We start from the raw sequence: 19,694 nt of genomic DNA, 5'->3' as shown, positions 1-19,694 counted from the left end.
GAACAGATAATGTGTTTCATGGATTAGACCAATAAAGTGTATATTGATACTGAAATGAAGTATTTAAGAATCTGCAGAATATATATTAAAATGAATTAAATGTACTGTTATATTTAATATAAAATAATTGTTTCCTTCAGAAAGAATTTGAAATATTTTCATGAATATTTTCAGTATTATAAGTTTAAATTTTTTTTAAATTAACATTACTGCTTCTTTCTCCACAAAGAGATCACAGTAGCTATTAACCAAAAACTTTATAGCATGGAACATAACTCTTGCATACAATACTTATATACTAAATGTTGTCTGCATATATAGAATTTAAACAAAACTATCATTTTAAACACACTTATGTATATATATTTAACTAGGAGAAGGCAGAATGCTAATATTAAATTGAATAAGCCTGTGGGACAAATCATTTCAGAGCTGGATTTAAAAAGAAAAACTTTAAGTCTGGGAAACCAACTATATTTTTCTTGTATTAGCTTTTCTTAGATATATTATTATTCAAGAGAAAAACCCAGACAAAAACCACAGTCACTTTTCTAGGCTCATTTTGGCAAAGGACATAGTTGCCCTTGATACTCTCTGCCTTTGCAGGTTTACTGCCTTAGTATTATTCATGATTTGGGGTAGTTATTTAAAAACAGTGATTTGAGAGGAAATAGAGCTCACACACTTTTCTGGAGGTTTACAATGGATATTAGAGGTCATCTGGTTCAATCCCCTCATTTTACAGAGGTACCCAGAGGTTAAATGATTTGTTCAAGGTCAAATAGCTATTTCATGACAGATCCAGGACTAGAATTCACTTTATATGGTTGGAAACTCATTTGGGATAGTTTGATAGTTTCCATGGTATATCTTCTTGAAGCTTTTGCTATCTGGTTATTTGTTTATCCATATCAGAAATTTAGCCAACTATATATACTACATATAAATAAAATTTTCAGGGTTTAGAGGGCTCAGGATTTCTGGCCTGCTAAAATGCCTTGTTTGTGGATCTTTTATAAAATCAGTCTTTGCTACTCATATGATATCCCTGCCATAGTACCTAGAGCAATGATCTGTAGTTGATAGGTACTTAGTGAGGATTGTTGATGGATTAGAAAGAGAGTAAAGAAAGTAGCCATAACTATATAGTAATAGGTAGTTACTTCCTTTGTGTCTACACTAGTGGAGATGGTAGTAGTGGTGATGGGGGTGGTGGGTGGGGGTGGTGGTGGCAGTGGTGGTGGCAGCAGCAGCATCAGCGGCATCATCATTACTTGGCCATCTAAGATAGATAGTTATCTTGAGTGGGTATGGGAAGTTCCCATCAGGGAGTCAAAATCCTGTTTGACAGTTCCATCTTTACCTGTTTTATAGAGGTGGCAGAATGGGAGGACTTCAGGGGTATTATATGTATGAAGCTATATGAACATTGCTTTCTTTCATGGAATTGAAAAGATCACCTTCAGTTTAAGATGGGAGATTGGGTTCTGGAATAAAAAAAAAAGTTGGGTCATTAGAGTGGATTATAGGGAATAGTTGTGGAAGTTCTATGCTCTACTATCATTAGATTCTGACGATAGGAATTTGAGATTTTCACAATGAAAGATTATGCTGGTTCTCTGGCAAGCCAGCATACTGTTGTTGCCATTTAGCAATTTCTCTTTAGGACAAAAATCCCATACCTAGTAAATAGTTAAAATGGGGCTAGAGATTTTCAACCTGTATAAAGTTAGAGAGAGGTAACTTGTTCACTTGCCTTGCTTTCTTCAACGAGAGCTAATTTCAATTGTCTCTGGTAAGAACATGTCTTTGTTCAAGCATTTATTGAATACCTACTATGTAATTATTAGCCTGATGTGGGGAGTTCAAAAATAAATAAGACAATTTCTAACAGGAAAAGAAAAAGGACTACATTATAAGTACAGAATAGAAAAGTTCATTTTGCAGAATGTTGAAATAGAAGGAAAAAGGACCTTTGGCTTTGGGCCTGAGAAGGTAATTTATTTGCATGTGAAAGAATGATAGGCAGAAATTTGAAAGGAGGATATGTCAGGTGTAGAAACACTTTTAACCAGTAATTTACAGAACACATTCTCATCACATATATTCTCATTTGACATAACTTGTCTGTGAAAAAGTTATGACATATGGTAGCAGCCTCACTTTTCAGATGGGGAAACAGGTTGAGAGAGCTTAGGTGATTTGTCTACATTGCTTAGTACCAGAGCTAAGAACTCTGATCTCTGTCCTCCTTCAGTGAGCTTTCTTACTTTTATGGCTCTTTTTAGATCTTACTTACTTTGAACTTCTCGTCTTTTGTGACTTGTGTAATATGGAATTAATTTGAATTTGCCAATTTAGGAATTTGTGATAGTATAACTGAAAATAGCTAGCATTTTTCTTTATAGATAGCAACAAGGTAGAGTTCAATAAGCAAATTAATCTTATCAAGTAGCTTAGATATTGGGATATAATTAACCTGCTACAATAAACAAATGTTTAAAAGTCTACTTTCCAAATGGATGCTTCTGAGTATAAGCTAATGTTATCTAATGGTTAAAACAAGTTTGTAGATATTTGTTGTTGTTTAGTCATTTTAGTCATATCTGATTCTTCATGAAAAAAATTTTCTTGATAGAAATACTGGAGTGGTTTGCCATTTCCTTCTTTAGTTCATTTAACAGATGAGAAAATGGAGACAAACAAGGTTAAGTGACTTGACCAGAGTCACAAATGAGTGTCTGAGGCTAGATTTGAATTTAGGAAGATTCCTGACTTCAGACCTGGCACTTTATTCTCTGGTTAGTTTCTGTACTTAAACAGGTATTGTTATCTCCTTTTGGTGATTCAAAGGGTATCATTAATTTCCTCTCCAATATTATCTCTGAAAGTCCTTTGTTAAAATTCAATGTGTTTTCTAAGAGGAGGATGTGTGCAGTTAAACTGCACTAAAAGGGAGATTGCCCAAAACAAATTTAATCCACTTTATGAATTTTCTAAGTAATAAAAGGTTGTTAAAATTATAATTCAGGCTTTTTATTATTTTCTAGTGGTATTTGTCTGAATTAGTAAGAGATACCATTTCTCCTTTTCATAGATTTAAAGTTGAAACAGGTATTAGAGGTATTTTTCATCCAGGACCCATCTTCCCCATTTTGTGGAGGGGTTGTGACTCAGAAAGGTAGTTGCTTGTCTATGATCTCACACATAATAACAAAAAGAGAGTTTGAACTCAGCCCTTTGGTCTCAAAGCACAATACTTCAAGTATATTTTCCTCTTTCCTTCATGCAGAAATTGAAATCTAGGGTACTTTGAATATACTTTATATTTACTTAACTATTTACATGTTACAACCCTTTTGGTAAAATGTAAGTTCCTTGATAGCAGACTTTTTCTTTGGAGGGGGGACCTACCAATACCTATTTTACTACCTTATAGAGTATCTTGTACATAGGTTATTTGGTGGTTGTTTTTTTTACCATTATCTAAATACTTTGGATTTTTATTTATTTTTAGTTCTGAATTCTTTCCCTTTTTCTACCTCCTTCCTGCCCATTTAGAAGACAAGAAATATACTCATTATATGTAAGAAATCATACAAAACATATTTCCATATTAGCCATCTTTACACAGGTATTTAAACAGTGAATAAACAGGAGAAGGAAATTGACATTCATCTGCTAATTTCAAAATGATCTTATGTAGTAATGAGACATGGATCAAATTGTTAGTGATTGTCATGATTAAAGCTTCTTTGGAGTACATAATTAGGATGGGAGAAGGAATAATTTGGGACTAGCTATATGATTCATGGCAAGATAACCTTCATTTCCTTGTCCACAAAAAAAGAGATATTAATGCTTTCATTACCTGCTTTAAAAAGTTGCTATGAGGTAACCACTTCATAGGTGATAAAAGTGGTATATAAATTGGTTTATTATCATTATTAGTACCAATATCACTACCCTACTAATCCAAAATATCACTGTGTTCCCTATCAAAATTTTTTCTTCCTTGAAATTTTCTTAAATATGTTTTTCTGACCTTCTAGTTTTGCTTTGAAAAAAAGCAACTGGTTTTTATTCTATACATACATAATTCAGAGTCATAGCATTCAAGGAAAAAATACAAATTGAATATATTATACATCCTGAATCATCATTTAACATCCCCCTGCCCCCCCCACCTGTCATAATTTCTCCTTCACTACTGGCTTCTTTCCTGCTGCCCACAAACATACTCAGATTTCCCTCATCCTAAAAAAAACTCTTCCCTTGACCTTGATATCCTCCTGCTATGATACTATATATTTAGTCTCTTTAAATGCTGAACTTAAAAAATTGTCCTTTCCCCTGCCTCTACTTTCTTTTTTAATTCTTAGTTTTTTAAAGGTTACTTTTTTCAGTTATGCATTTTTTCATTTTACTTTGACCCTCCTCCCTAAGAAATCTAAACTTTTTGCAAATAAGTGTACTTAATCAAAACAAATTCTCTTATTAGCCATATCCAAATTGTATACTTCATTCTGAATATTAGTCCATCATCTCTCTTTCAGAAATTGGGTAACATTCTTCATCATCTGTTTTCTGTATTCATGGTTAATCATTACATTGATCTTTGAGTCTTTCTCAAAGCCTTTCCTTTTTAAAAGTCCTACGTTAGTTTTAGCCCCTTATCACCTTTCACCTGGATTATTGTAATAATCTACTAATTTATCTATACGCATCATAGTTTTCTCCCCTTTCTATCTGGCCTTGTCACTTCCCTGCTCAAAAACCTTCAGTGTTTCTCTTTTGCCTATAAGATAAAATATAAACCCCTTTGCTTAGAATTTATGTCCAAAGGTGACCTTTTTCCTTTCCAAGGCCATTTCCAATTTGTACATTAATTCCATTTTTTCCCTTCTTCAGCAGATTACATCTTCAGTCACTGCCTTGCATCTTCAACCTCTCTCCATCAGCAACTTTCAAACATGCCATGTCTCTCTTATCCTTAATAAGTCTTTACTAGTAAACCCTACTATCCTCTCAAACCATTGTCCTAGGTCTCTTTCCCCCTTTTCCAGAAAACTAGAAAAATCCATCTGTACCCACTCTTCAGCCTTTTGTAGTCTGGCATCTGACCTCATCTTTCAATTGAATCCATTCTCTCCAAAGTTAACCAATAATTTATTGCCAAATCTGATGGACTTTTCTCAGGCTTCATCCTTCTCAATCCTGTCTGCTGCAGTAATATTGTTGACCACTCTCCTCTTGGATATGCTCTTTCCTATATTTTTTTGACACTACTGACTCAGCCTCTCTCAGACTATTCTTTCTTAGTCTCCTAGGAGACTCCTTAATGCTAGTGTCTTCCTCTCTCATCATCTCCTTTTGTCCTTTATATTGTTTATTTTTATGTCATTGTTTGCATATTTTCTTCATCATTAGACCGTATTTCTTGAGATCTAGTACTTTATTTTTCCTTTCTTTGTGATCCCTGTGCTTAGCATAGTATCTGGTACAATGTAGTTGGTGCTTAGTAAATGCTCCTTGATTCAAGGCCATCTAGATCGAAATGTCTGGCAAGCAGCTAGAGATGTTGGATTGGTATTCAGGAGGGAGATGACGGCTAGTTATGTAGAAAGTCATCTGCAAATATTCTAACTCCTTGGTAACGGATGAAATCATCAGATGACATAGAAGAAATGTAAGAGAACACAGGACAAATATGGGAAATAATAAAAGTCTCATGTAGAAAAACTTAATCACTAATAAAACTTTTGAAAAATAATGTCGACTGATTTGTGAACATCTGTTAAAGATAAATATAGAAATATTTTGTTTCTAAATGCAAGAAATATAAAATGAGAAATAGACTAAAGATGTAGATCAAGAAAAGCTGCCCTCCCAGCCCATCCCCATGAAAACGTATGAACTTTTAAATAGATGTGACCAAAAGTGACGTAAACATTTTTCTTTAAGATATCCCTTAGTGGTGGAGCCAAGATGGCGGCTTAGTAGCAGTGAAAGTCTGAACCACTCTGAGAATCCTTCCAAGATATCTCCTACTTTTATTTTTTAATAGTTAAGCAGTAATGTTCTTTCACATTATTTGGGATAAAATAGTATGTGAAACTTGAATTTAGTAGTACATGATTAAGAATCTAATTTTAGTCTGAATTCTTATTAGATGAAATATAGGGATAGAGACTGACACTTTGATTTTATTTTGTTGGCATACAGAATTCCTGGGTGTGAAAACCCTCTAATGTAATGAAATAGGCCAACCCATTCTTTGCATTGTATAGTTTTACAGTAGACTTAAATCATGTTGAGTTTAAGCAACTTATCTAGGATCATATTCATTATGTATCAAAGGTAGAGCTTGAACCCAAATCTTCTTTGGTCTTAGGCTGACTCTTATCCCATTGTACTACACTGTCTACTATTAGAAAGTTAAGAGATAGGATGTTTGAATTTATATCCGTGTTTGACTCTCATTTACCTTAAAATTTGCCAGGATAATAGTAATGTTCCTATTTTCAGATGAAAATGCGAGGCTCAGAGAGATTAGTTTGCTCAGGCACTTAAGTAGTTCTCACCTTAGAAGAAGGGTGTGTTGGTAGTATTACATATGTTCATCTCTTCTAGTCAGTATCAACAATTAAAAAGACACAGTTTGGGGCTTTCTTTTAGTGTTTAGTCTTCCATTGTTTCTCTGAATCCTTATATTCTTTCTTACGGCATAATTATATTTTGTTACATTTGTGTATTGCATTTGTTTAGTAATTCTCTAAACACTGGGTACTTGCTATATTTCCAGCTTTTTGTTATTATAAAGGTGCTGTTGTGACTTGATATGTGTGATAGAGAATAAGCTTTTCTAAAGCAAAGCATTTAAAAAACAAGTCTTATAAAATTTGACTTCTAGTGCAATGCGTGTGTTACTATCCAAACTGCCAAGACCATGGATTGTGGATGAGAAGAAAGATGATGGCTACACTGCCTTGCATCTAGCTGCACTAAATAATCATGTAGAAGTGGCTGAACTCTTGGTGCATCAGGTAAAGTATACAATATAAGTATTTACAACTTGGTTGTGCAGCGGAGAGAGCGCTGGGCCTAGAGCCAGATAGACCAGGGTTCAGATTCACTTTTGATCATAGTCCAATGAGATAGATTTCAAATACTTCAATATTGTTATAAACATTCATCATCAAATTCTGTTAGCTCTTTTTATTATATAAATTATAAGCAAGTAAATCAGTCAATAATATTAATAGCCCTTACGCAGTTCTTTTAAGTTTTGCAAAGCACTTTACAAATATGATCTCATTTTATCATCACATCAGCCCTGAAGAGTAGGTGCTTATTGTAGCCCTGGCTCTATTGCCAATTCTGTTTTAGTTTAAGTTCAGTATTAGAATGCAATAGAGCACTCAGGGGTCTCTAAACATTTATCAGACAAGGTTGACTCTGCCCTAACCTAGTATAAAAATAGGCTTCTCTGGACATGGCCTCCCTCATCTCCATTTGGAACCTCATCTGGTCATAAAGTCATCAGAGTATGGAGACGCCTGTGGTCTTAGGTCCTACCAGATCTTAGAAACCCAGACTATATGCAGCTCAACTTAGGAAGTTGTATGTTGGAGAGAAAGCTGAGTCAGGGAAACTGGGACTAAAGAAAGTTATGTCAGGAAATTACACATTCTATCACAATGCTATTATATACCTCATTTTAAATATGAGGAAATTGAGATCTACAGAGATTAAGGGACTTGGCCAAGGTCATGCAGCTAGCTAGAGTCTGAGGGTGGATTTGAATTTGGGTCTTTCTGAGAATAAGAACTTATTGGGTATCTACTTTACATTTAATACTGTGTTTATGAAATATATGAAATAATAGAAGACAGTGTCCACCCTTAGGAAGCTTTCAGCATACTGGAGGGAAAATAAGATCAATGTGGGAAAACACAGTACAATATCTGAAAGGAGAGTAGATGAGAGGTAAATCTGTGATAGGTTTTCATGGCTTATTCTAAGCTTCTGCTGTATTTGTTAAGTCTAAAAATTCTTACTATTAGAGGTATTCAGTAAAATTTATTTGGAAGGGAAACTATCAGAAAGTTCAGATCACTTGGAATGTATGCATGCTTCTTGAGGGCAAGGACTTTTGTGTTGGTATTCCCAGTTTTAGCACAATGCCTGGTACATTGTAAACACTTAATACATTTTTGTTAATTGATGACTAGATTTTTTTTCTTCCTATATTCTATTTTCTGGTTATTTCTCATGAAAATAGATTATAATTTGAGGACAAATCGTTTACATTTTTAAAAATCAGCAATAAAAGATGTTTTTAAAAGAGAAAAAAACTGGACCAGATTGCCAGATTACCTTTAATGAAGTAAGATTACCTTCTGGTGATATAATAAATCACAGAGCATTTATTAAGCTCTTATCATGTGCCTGGGGATACAAATATAAAACAAATGAGACTATCTGCCTTCAGAGAGGTGACATAGATATTAAAAAACAAACAACCAAGAGATAGAGATCATAAAGAAGTTTGTTCAAAAAGGAGACTTAAACTCATTCTTCCTCTAAATAAACCTCTCTGTTTCTCTAGTTATTGTTTCCCTGACCTTCCCATTATCATCCTCTTAAGCCATTTGCTAAAGTCTTTTGGAATCTTTCTCTGTATAGCTTCTCTAGCATCATATCCATTTTCCTTATTCATTAGGCCACTACGCTAGGTCAGGCCTTTGTCACCCCTGGACTGGATTACTACATTGCTTTCCTAAATACTTTTTGCTTCACTTCTCTCTCATTTTACTTTTCAAACTTTTGACAAAATAATCCTCCTAAGTCACAAGCCCAAGCATCATTCTCTTGTTGGAGAACCTTAAATGGTTCTTTTTGCTTCTCTGGTAACATAACTGAATAGATTGTATATTTATTAAGCATACATTATGTAGCAGGTACTGTGCTAAACACAAAACAACAATAAAAAACCAGACCATAAAAAACAGTCCCTACTCTTTAAGTAGCTTTTATTCTAATAGGGGAAGAAAAAATTTAAAGGGGATTAAAAATCAAGGAGGATTGGGGGAACAAAGGAAGAGAGCAGAAAGGAGGATACTTACACAGAGGCAGAGCCATTGGGGTAAGTGGATGTGAAGAAGAGAGAACAGGTCAGAAGAGGACAGTGACAGTGAAGTGGATGGGCAAAGACTCCCAAACAGTCTTAGCCCAGAGTTGTCCCTAAGATACTACACAGCTAGGTAGCTTTATGAGATGAAACAGATTCCTCAGCTTGATATTTAAAGCTTCATATATGACTAGCTTGTGAATTAGTCTAGATTTGTTTATTTTTATATTATTATTATTTTTAAAATTATTATTATTTTAATAAACTCACCTTATATTTGTTTCTTGAGTTAAGTGTTCTCTCTCTTGGCCTCTAAACCTTTACTCAGACTCCCCAGTGCTGGGGGAAAATCTCCTTATAGCCCTTGTTCAAGAGTTCTTAGCTCTACTGAAGACCATTCATATATCAACTCCAACTGGAAGGGTTTCCTAATTTTTTTTCATAATTCATGCTGTTTCCTTCCTTGTGTCAAGTTGGTGTTTTATCTAGTTACATGCATCTTCCTCCTAAGAAAGAAGTTCTTTGAGGTCAGAAATGGTTTTTGTTTTTTGTCATTGTAATTCCAGCACCTATCAAAATGTCCTGTGTACATAGTAACTGGCAATAAAGGATTATGGTACAGGATTTCAAGCACTTAATAATGGAGGTGGAAAGATTTCCTTTAGGATGCTCTGAAAAGAATGTTCTCACACTTTTCTCTATTTCTCTAACACTCCTCCCCCACCTTGAATATTCCATTCCAGGGAAGAAAAGAGCAACATTCCTTTATGTCATCTATTTTGAAAATGTGTATTTTATCATAAGGATGTGACTATGAAGAGTGGAGAAAAGATAACAAGTGATGGTCTGTAAATAACATTTATTGAATATGTCTGCCTTATGCTAACAGGACTGAAATGGAAAAGAGAGAAGAAATATTATTGAGGACTTGCTAATGCACCAGATCTGGAGGCCATTTCCATTCCCTCATTTTTTTTCTTCTATACTTTGATGCATTCTTTTCTCGAGATTAAACTTACAAGTTGTTGGTTACCATTGCTTTAATTGCCTTTACATTTTATAGAGGGGAAATTTGAGACATGACTTAGATAAGGCTTTAGTGTTATTCTTTACTTCCCCCCCCAAAAAAAATTTTGTTCTTGTAAAATATTTATGTCCCCTTTTTTCAGGGAAATGCAAATCTGGATATCCAGAATGTGAACCAGCAAACAGCACTACATCTTGCTGTTGAACGACAACACACCCAAATAGTCAGGGTAAGATATTGCTCATAATAAACCTCATGCATATATTTGTATTTTAATTGGATAAGCATTTGGACATATTGAATTCTATTTTAAGCATTACAGTTCTAGACTTTGTGAGACAGTAGATTGAGAGTTGTGAAGGCTGATGTTTGTTGTCATTCTGAGAACTGATGTTAATTTTCAGCTAGGAAGAATTGAACAGGAAATAGGAAGGGGCACTATGTATCTGAAGGAACCTATTGAGCGAAGTATTTATTTGTGGCTTCATTAATTTGCTGGCCATATTACAAATTCTTGGAACATCAAAAATATCTATTCAAATATGAGATTAAAAATACGTTCTCGGGGGCAGCTGGGTAGCTCAGTGGATTGAGAGCCAGGCCTAGAGACAGGAGGTCCTAGGTTCAAATCCGGCCTCAGACACTTCCCAGCTGTGTGACCCTGGGCAAGTCACTTGACCCCCATTGCCTACCCTTACCAATCTTCCACCTATAAGTCAATACACAGAAGTTAAGGGTTTAAAAAATTTAAAAAAAAATACGTTCTCAATAGAAATATATTTCTGTTTTCCCTTTCGTTTTTGGATGCTTCAGTAGATATGTGAGAATTCATTTTGCAATTCCCCTCATCCATTCCTTCTTACTGTATGCATATCTTGTCCAAGCTTTTAATGAGATGCAAGGTGTGTATCTCATGTATTGGGAGAACTTCTGAATCTTTTGATATGTGTGCCAGTGGAACATGGAGACTCTCTTTAAGATATGCTATGGAACTGGCTGCCCTTGTTTTCTGGTAAACATGTTTTCTCTTCTACAGCTATATATTTGTAACATAGGTAGTCTACTTAATCCAACTTTATATCCCCATTGATCTCTGGATGGAGCTGGCAATTTGAATGCTTTGAAAACTGGGATTTATAGCTATTTAGCTTAATTTAGAATGTGTTGTATTCAAAAAATGGGCCTTTGTTTCAGTTAAAAGTTTGAAGTCACTAAAAGGACTGAGCAATTTCCCAAATGCATTGCAGTTCCTTCTACTTCAATTCCATTAAACTCTAAAGAATATTATTGAGTGCATATTGTATCCAATACTCTACACTAGGCACTGAGGATACAAAAACAAATGAAACAAGCTTCGCTCCCAAAGAGCCTATGTTATGCTAGGTACACACATATAGGAATCTAGGTGGCACGGTGGATAGAACATTGGACCTGGAGGAAAACCCAAGATCAAATCATACCTCAGATATTTACTAGCTTTATGACATTAGCCAAGTCATTTAACTTCTGCCTTAAATTGAAGCTATCAGTAGCATTAGTAGTATTAGTAGTATTGTTAGGCTTGTTGTGAAGATCAAATGAGATAACATTTGCAAAGCACTTTGTAAATTGTAAAGCACTATATAAATGCTGCTGCCATCAGCATCTTCATCCCTACCATCCTTATCCTTATGTCCAATTATATATTAAAATAATGGAAAAGTATTTTGTTCTAATGAAGTGAGAACTGGCCAAGGAATCAGAAAAACTCAAATCTTTCTCACATATAGTGGCCTGGTGCCAAGTCCCTTAACATCTCAGTGCCCTAGGCAACTCTCTTCAGGCATGAATCAAAGAACATTTGCTGATTTTCGTTGGTAGAAATTTCTTTACTAGGAATTCCCCATGTCAATGCAATTACTAATCTGAATTAAAAAATACCAAGTAACGCAGTGTCTGAGGAGACTTGGGCTAAGGTGAGATGGTGAGAGAGGGAATAGATGGAATAAGAAAGCCCATTATGTAAGAGGAGGAGGATGATCATTGCTTTGAATCAATCTAAAGATTCTGAAATATGGAGGCGAGAAGTGAGTCTTTTCTAGACATGGGGAGAGCACCTGTGCAAAGCTACAAGGGTGAGAGATGGCATATTCTGTATAAGGAACAGCTAGGAGATGTTTGGCTGAAATAGAAAGTGTGAAGAGGGGTAATATTAAATAAAACAATAAAGGAGACAGGAGCCAAACTGAACAGGACTTTAAATGCCATACTGATTATTTTACATTTTCTAAGAGTTGGGAGACACTGTTCATTTTTTGAATAAAGTTATAATATAGTCAGACATGTACTTTAGGAATATCACTTTAGTAGCACTGTGAAGAATATATTGGAGATGGGAGTAATGAAGTAGAAAGAGCAATTCTGAGACTATAGTAGCTATTAGAATTAATTAAGCCATAGGGCTAATGAGGACCATTTGGAGTAATTGGGATCTTAGTAGCTAAGGACAGGGTAAAGAATAGTGGGTAAGGTTTCTTTAAGGCCAGAGAGAATCTTGGGAAGAGTGGCTGTTGGAATTCTGGGTAGCTGGAGTCAGTTAGTGTTTTTCCACTGCCAACGGGCTCCCGTTGGGTTTTGGCCTAGGAGGAAGCCTTTTATTCCCTGGAACATGGGAAAAACCCAGTGGCAGGTGAAGGAGGAGAAAAGGTTAGAGTTTCTGGAATAAGTTTGTGGGGAAAATTGACAGAAAGGAAAAAGAGAGAACTGTTTTTTTCTCTGAGTGGCTGGCAGTGGGCAGAGAGTGAGAAGACTACCAACTGATTCAAAGCTAAAGGAGATATACAGAAACAGTAAAAATATAATTAGATGATTAGTAATTAGCATAAGGTTAGTTAGCATAGTTTTGTTTTTTTTTTTAAGTGATAGGAAAGGAGTTTTAAGTAGGTTTGAGGAAGACAGCCTTTGCAGGCTAGAGGGAGTGGGAAAAAGCTTAGACCCCTTTTTAGATTAGGGAATCCTAATCCTTAAAAACCTTTATTAATTTCTCCTTATCTTTCCTTAACATTTAATAGTTACTAGAGATTTTTTTACATCTATCTCTAGCAGTTATCCTTGCCACCTGCCCAATCTATTACAAACAGTAAAGGAGATATTGTATCACAGTCTCTCCCCCCAAACCCCACCCCATAACATTCCTATATTAACATTCCTAGCTGCTCCTGTTGTAACATTCCAGCCATTAACATTCTTGGCTATTCCTATTTGTTACATTTTCTGGTGAGCCAAACGGACACAAGAGCCTAAAGAATTGATAACTAGTATCCATAACAGATACAGTCAAGACTTTTGAGGAAAGGCTTGAATTTAAAAAGACAATTTTTTTCCTCTCAGCAGCCTCAAGTAGGGAAGCACTGCTGTGTAGGTTTTCAGTTAGGGACTCCTTGCTGTGCCACTTGTCACTTAGTGACAATTAGATAAGGCAGTGGCTATATAAAAAAAATATGGTTTTACAACTCAATGTATTTGGGAGCTATACCCAAATTTTTTTACTTTATTATTCCTTCTTATATTAAGGGAAGAGCATTCCCTAACTGCATAATGGGACTGCTTACCATTACATTATAGGATATTTTGAGCTTCTTACGAAGCTTTAGGAGTGGGGGTAGTACTGTTACTAGTGAAGATGGTACTCTCCTACATCTTCAACCAATTTAAAGAATTGAAACTACAGAAAATAAGATTTAACGAATTAACCTTAAAAGTAACTTACCTGGAGTCTGCAATACAGAAATATGAGACAGAGAAAAATGGCACAAGAGAGCATGACTAAATTATAGAAATGGCAGAACTAGAGAAGAATGTGGGCACTTTTTTCCCTTTGAGAGAGATTCCAATGATGACCCCAACCATGAATTAGTTAATGTTAAACAGCATAAGGGCTTCACCCAAAGTGACATAAATAGTTTTAAAAAGGAAACTCCGTCTTTTGAGGAGGGACCAAAAGCAGTTATAAAGAAGTTCCAAAAAATAATCAAGCAATTTAATCCTGACTACAATGATTTTGACAGTCTTTTAGATGAATTGATTACAAAATGGGGAAAAAACAGTAAATCATTACTGAGACCAATGAGAATGATAGGATCCCTAATTGACCTTTGTCTAACCCAAATTGAAATATGAATTCTGATTACGGATATCAACAATTGGTCAGGGCAAGACAGGCAGTAATCCAAATGATGAAAGCATGTTCCCAAAGACCAGGTACATGGACAAAATTCGAGAGATTGAAGCAGGAAGTTGGGGAGACACCCTCTTCTTTTCCTAGATAGATTAGAAGTCAGTGTTCAGACTGGGATCTAATGGAACTGGATGAGTTGAGGAGAGTAGCTTCTTATGTGTACCACCCTGATAAAGACAAACAAGAAAGGACAAATGAAATAATTGAAAATTTAAGAAGGGAAATTAAAGATCTTTAACTAAAATTAAGTTGGATCAACAAGAAAAAGCAATGGCAGTAGTAAGGGAATATAGACTACCAAAACGGGTCTATTATTGACAAAGAGGGTTTAACAACCAAGTCCCAAGATGCTACATGTGTGGGAGACCAGGCCATTTTATGCGTGATTGTCAGTCACGGGAACAAATATTTAGGCAAAATGGCAGGTATAATAATTAACAGACAAAATGGAGGAAATAATTTCAGGGGAAACAGATGCAGGAATTACAATGGGTTCAGAGATAATGATTTTAGAGGATATAGTTTTGTTAATGATAATGGATATGGGTATCAAAACAGGAGACCTAGCTATTCCAATCCAGGTAAGAGGAAATGACCCTATCTGATGAAGAGTCTTTGTGACTGGGCATTAGTAAAATTATGTGAGAGGAGGTACTGAGTCTACATAGGACTTGACATCTGATTGGGTGAGAAGAGGAAAGTTAGAATAGCGAAAAGGTAGGGTTGCCAGCTTTGGTGAGTGGAGGGACAATAGAATTCTCTGCAGAAATAGGGAAGTTGAGCAGAGGGATACTTTCTTGGGAAATATAAATTCTATTTTGGACATTCAGCTCCTCTCCCTCTTCTTTGTAACAAATAATTCTATCCAAGCAATCAGTTCATAGTTGGGCCATCTTTGAAAATGGATCTTTCTGCCATGGGGTGGGAGACATGCGTTATCATCTCTGAAGTCATGGTGCTAACAGCATTGATCAGAATTCTGAAGTGTTTCAAAAGCTTTTTCCTTTACATTATTGTGGTCACCATTTAAATTTTTCTCTATATCACTTCATACAAGCCTTTCTGAATTCCTCATTACATTCATATATCACAGTTTAGCCATTCCTTAATTGAGGGGCACCCACTTTGTTTCTAATTTTTTGCTACAATGCTCACTGATGTCAACAGACATGTTTGTATATTTTAGCAATCCTACTTCTGAGTTAAAGGATATGCAGTTTATTCACTTCTTGGGTATAATTCCAAAATTGTTTTCAGGAACAATTGGATTGCTTCAGAGCCCTACCATCAGTAGGTCTACCTTCCCACAGTTGTTCCTGACAACTGTCATTTTTCTTTTTTTGATCATCTTTGATATTTTGGCTGTGAAATGCCTGCAGATTTGAATTTGTATCCTGCCCCAGCTGCTTCTAGTTATGTGATAGAGGGCAAATCACTTAATCTCTCGTCTTCAGTTTTATAGTCTGTAATATGGAGGTAATAACAGCATCTACCTCATAGAATTGTCAAGTGCTATTTAAGTGTTAGCTGTCACTATTTTAGCTTGCATTTCTCTTATTATGAGAAATTTGAAGTAGTTTGTATGGTTTTGAAAACTCGCATTCTTTCACTCAAAAAGTATTTATGCATATCCTTTGATTTGTTAGATCATCTTTTTTTTTCCAGTAACAATAAAATCTATGATTTTCCCGCAAGTGTCCTTCTTCCCTCTTTTAGTTCTTGAATTTTTCAAGATTAATTTAATCTCCTACAAATTCTCAAAATTAATTTAATTTCCCTCAAATTAATCTCCCCAGTGTCCTGAGAATTGTATTGCTTTCTAGTACAGACTTTCTTTGTGTATGCTCAGGCTAGCCAGCTCTTTTCTTTTTGAGTGTCAATTTTACTTGTTCACGTAATACCTTAGTGACTGATGTTAGAATCTTAAGTGTGATGCTTCTAATATTATTGGTAGAAATATATTTTGGTGTAGTAATCTTAACCTAACTTTTCTCTCTTTCCAGTTTCACCCTTAAATGATCATGGATCAGTTAATCAATGAGAGTTTATAATTATTTTATGTGCTGGACATTGTGCTAGGCACTGAGGATAGAGAGACAGAAAATGAAACATTTCCTGCATTCACTGAGTATGTATTCTTTCAGAGGAAACACCACACACCTACACACATATGTGCTTATGTATCCAGAGTAAACACAGACTAATTTGGGGTCAAAGGAACTAGCTGATGGGGGGATCAACAAAGGGTCTTAATTGGGTTTCTCTTTGAACTTTCTTGTTTTTCTCTCCAGAAGGTCCTTCACTAATGTCTCAGTGTCTTACTATGACATGAAAGGCAACATGGGTTATTGAAAGCTATGCCAGTGGATGTCAGATTGTCAGTTTCTGGCAGTAAATTGCAGGAAGCCATCAAAGGCTGTGACGTTTAGAGGATGGAGATTCTCACTCAGTTTCCCCTGTGTGACTCTTCTCAGTAGCATTCACTTGTATTGAAACTATTGCAATCAATATCCTTATTTAGCCCCAGGGAGACACAGGAAAACAATTCAGGTTCATGGCAAGAACAACCACAGTCACAGATTTATACACTATCCCAAAATAAACCACTAAATAAACCCCCATAATACAGAAACTTTGCCTAGAAGTCACTTAACAACAAACCAGCATATAGTAAGTTAATGTTAAAGATTTTAAATAACTCAGATTCCCATACACAGGTGCCTGCAAGAACAGGCCAGAACAGTCTCCAAGTTTCCCCCCTCCCAGATCCAATTTTCTACAGTAATTTAATATAAAAGAAAAATGAATGAAATATGAAGAAATTGTCTCCCATGAAAGGGCCTGTACATTCTCACCACTGTAGCCCAAGAGATACATCAAAGACACCTAACACATTGTCTCCAAAGATAAGATGTATGGTTGGAATGGAATTCATGCCAACATTGATGTAATCTTGAGAAAAATGATATAAAAATTAAAATCAGCAGATGGCACTTCAGATTAGCCACTGCAAACCTATTGGGCTTCTGGCTCTTCTTACTCTGTTTTCACTCAATTATCCAGACCCCAAGGGGAATAGGACTACTGGTAATCCCCCTTCTACCCCCCAGCAGTAAATGAATATCTTCAGGAGCTATTCTAGCTTAGAACAGAGAGGCTCATCTCTGCTATATTGACTTTTATAGGTGACAAGTTATTTGGACATGGCAATCCACAAAACAAAGAAAAAGAGTAAAATGGCTTTTAGTTCTGTGTAGTCTCTTTACTCTTTGCAGTGGTGGTGTCTAAGTGGTAGAAAAGAAGACAGAGTAATTAATCAATTAATTTGGAAAGCAGTAGAACCAAGATGGCAGAGAAAATGCAGGAACCCTCCTAAACTCCCCCAAGTTCCTCTCAAAACAATTTTAAAATAACACCTCAAAATAATTCCAGAATGTCAAAATCAACAAAAAGACATGGTGAAACAATTTTCCTACCAATGAAAATTTGGAGGGTGAATGGGAATTGTCTACCTTACTGGGATGAGAGTGAAACACAGGCAGCCTGGGCAAACTGATAGCAGGCCAACAGTGAGATCCCATTCCCTGGAACAAGCCAACAGAAGGCCTTATACCCCAGCTCAAGCCAGCAATGACACCCAAGCTGCACAAGCCAGAATAGGCCTTGAGGGTGACAAAATCAGCAACAGTGTCTTCTGGAGCTCTCAGCCCATAGATAGAAGCTGAGATAACTGCTCAGAAGGAGACTTTGCTTGCATCGGGTGCAAGTACCCATATGGGATCTGAGTCATGGACTTGGGTTGCAGTCTCAGCATGAAAACACTACCTCATTAGAGTATGTTACTATAAGGAAAAAAGGATCCTGGTCACAGTTCCAGGGTAGAAAAGAATGCTTCAGATCACTTATAGACCATTGCATGTATCAAGAGAGCAGAGACCATACCTGTCCTTAGGTCATACCATCTTGGAAGAGTCGAAAACTTACAGTCCTCTTGATTAGATCAGAAAATAGCAGCATAGAAAACCTAAAGCTTGGCACAGTATCCCCTCCATGCAGGAGCAGAGCCCAACTTTAACATGAAGTTAAAAGTTAAAAAATAGGCTGGAAAAATGAGTAATGTCTACCCCAGCTAACCCCTCCCCCTCAAAAAAAAAAAACAAAACCAAAAACAACCAAACAATCCACCTAAAATGATCATAGAAATCTATTATGGTGACAAGGGAGATCAGAAAACAGAAGAGGACAACAGTATGGGCTATAGGCAAAATGTTGAAGAAAGACATGAATTGGTTTCAGGCCCAAAACAAACTACTGGATGAGCTCAAAAAGATTTTGAAAACCAAATTAAAAAAATAGAGGAAAAATAGAAGATGAAAAGACAGCCTTTAAACTTCCTCTTCTGGAAGCCAAGATGATGGAGAAAGGACAGAATGCTCTGTGCTCACCCAAACTCATCAAAAAAACACAAAAAAATGGCTTTAAAATGAATTCTGGAATGGCAGAACCAATAAAAGACAGAATAAAGCAGTGTTCCATCCAAAGAGAACATAGAAAGGTAGCAGGAAAGACCCATCTCACTGTAGCAAATGGGGAAAACAACCTAGTGTGGTAGCATCTGGGGAAACCAGTAGCAGGAGGAGAGGAATTCTACTTGATCTATCACAGGCTGCATCCGGGCAAAAGAGCTGCAGATCTCCCCATAGCAAGCCAACCAGCCTGTCCTATGAAGCACATACTGCAGATCCAAAAGGCAGTCAGGTTGTTTGTCCCTTTGCACATCTTAGGACCCAGCGACAGACCACTCTCAAGCACCAAAGTAGATTGCAACACAAACTCAGGACAGTGAATAAAGCTGAAATTAACATATAAATAAGGTTGTGAAGTATGTATGCTGAGAAAATGAACAAAAAACAAGGGGAAAACCAACTAGTGACAGGGAAGATCAAAAAATATATCAGAAGAGGATAACATTGTTGAAATGGCTCCCTTTGAAGCTGAAAGGAAAATGTGAAATGATGTCAGTCCCAAAAAGAACTGAAGGAACTCTAAAAGGATTTTAAAAATAAAATAAGAAAAGTAGGTGCACAATTGGATAAAGAAATGCAAGAGAACCATACAAAAAAAGCAAACAGCTTAGTAAAAGATATACAAAGTCATTGGAGAAACAACTCACTAAAATCTAGAAATGGCCAAATGGAAAAGGATATACAAAAATCCAGTGAAAACAACTCTCTAAAAACTAGAATTGGCCTAATGGGAAAGGAATTAAAAAATCCAAGGAAGAAAACTATTCCTTCAAAAATTAGAATTGGCCAAAT

At 35.9% G+C, this 19,694-nt stretch overlaps 1 protein-coding gene across 1 annotated transcript in view; it reads left to right on the top strand.

The window, feature by feature from the left end:
- The window catches only part of MIB1 (MIB E3 ubiquitin protein ligase 1), a 161,694-nt gene that overhangs the window by 116,783 nt on the left and 25,217 nt on the right, over positions 1–19,694 (top strand). The window contains exons 13-14 of the mRNA XM_044666619.1: positions 6,914–7,046; positions 10,303–10,389. Of these exons, the coding sequence (XP_044522554.1) occupies positions 6,914–7,046; positions 10,303–10,389 (220 nt within the window). The remainder of the gene's footprint in view (positions 1–6,913; positions 7,047–10,302; positions 10,390–19,694) is intronic.

The sequence above is a fragment of the Gracilinanus agilis genome, chromosome 1, assembly GCF_016433145.1.
Source record: "Gracilinanus agilis isolate LMUSP501 chromosome 1, AgileGrace, whole genome shotgun sequence".
In the NCBI taxonomy this organism is placed as follows: domain Eukaryota; kingdom Metazoa; phylum Chordata; class Mammalia; order Didelphimorphia; family Didelphidae; genus Gracilinanus; species Gracilinanus agilis.
The sequence above is the reverse complement of the archived record's forward strand: the minus strand, read 5'-3'. Positions and strand labels throughout refer to the sequence as shown.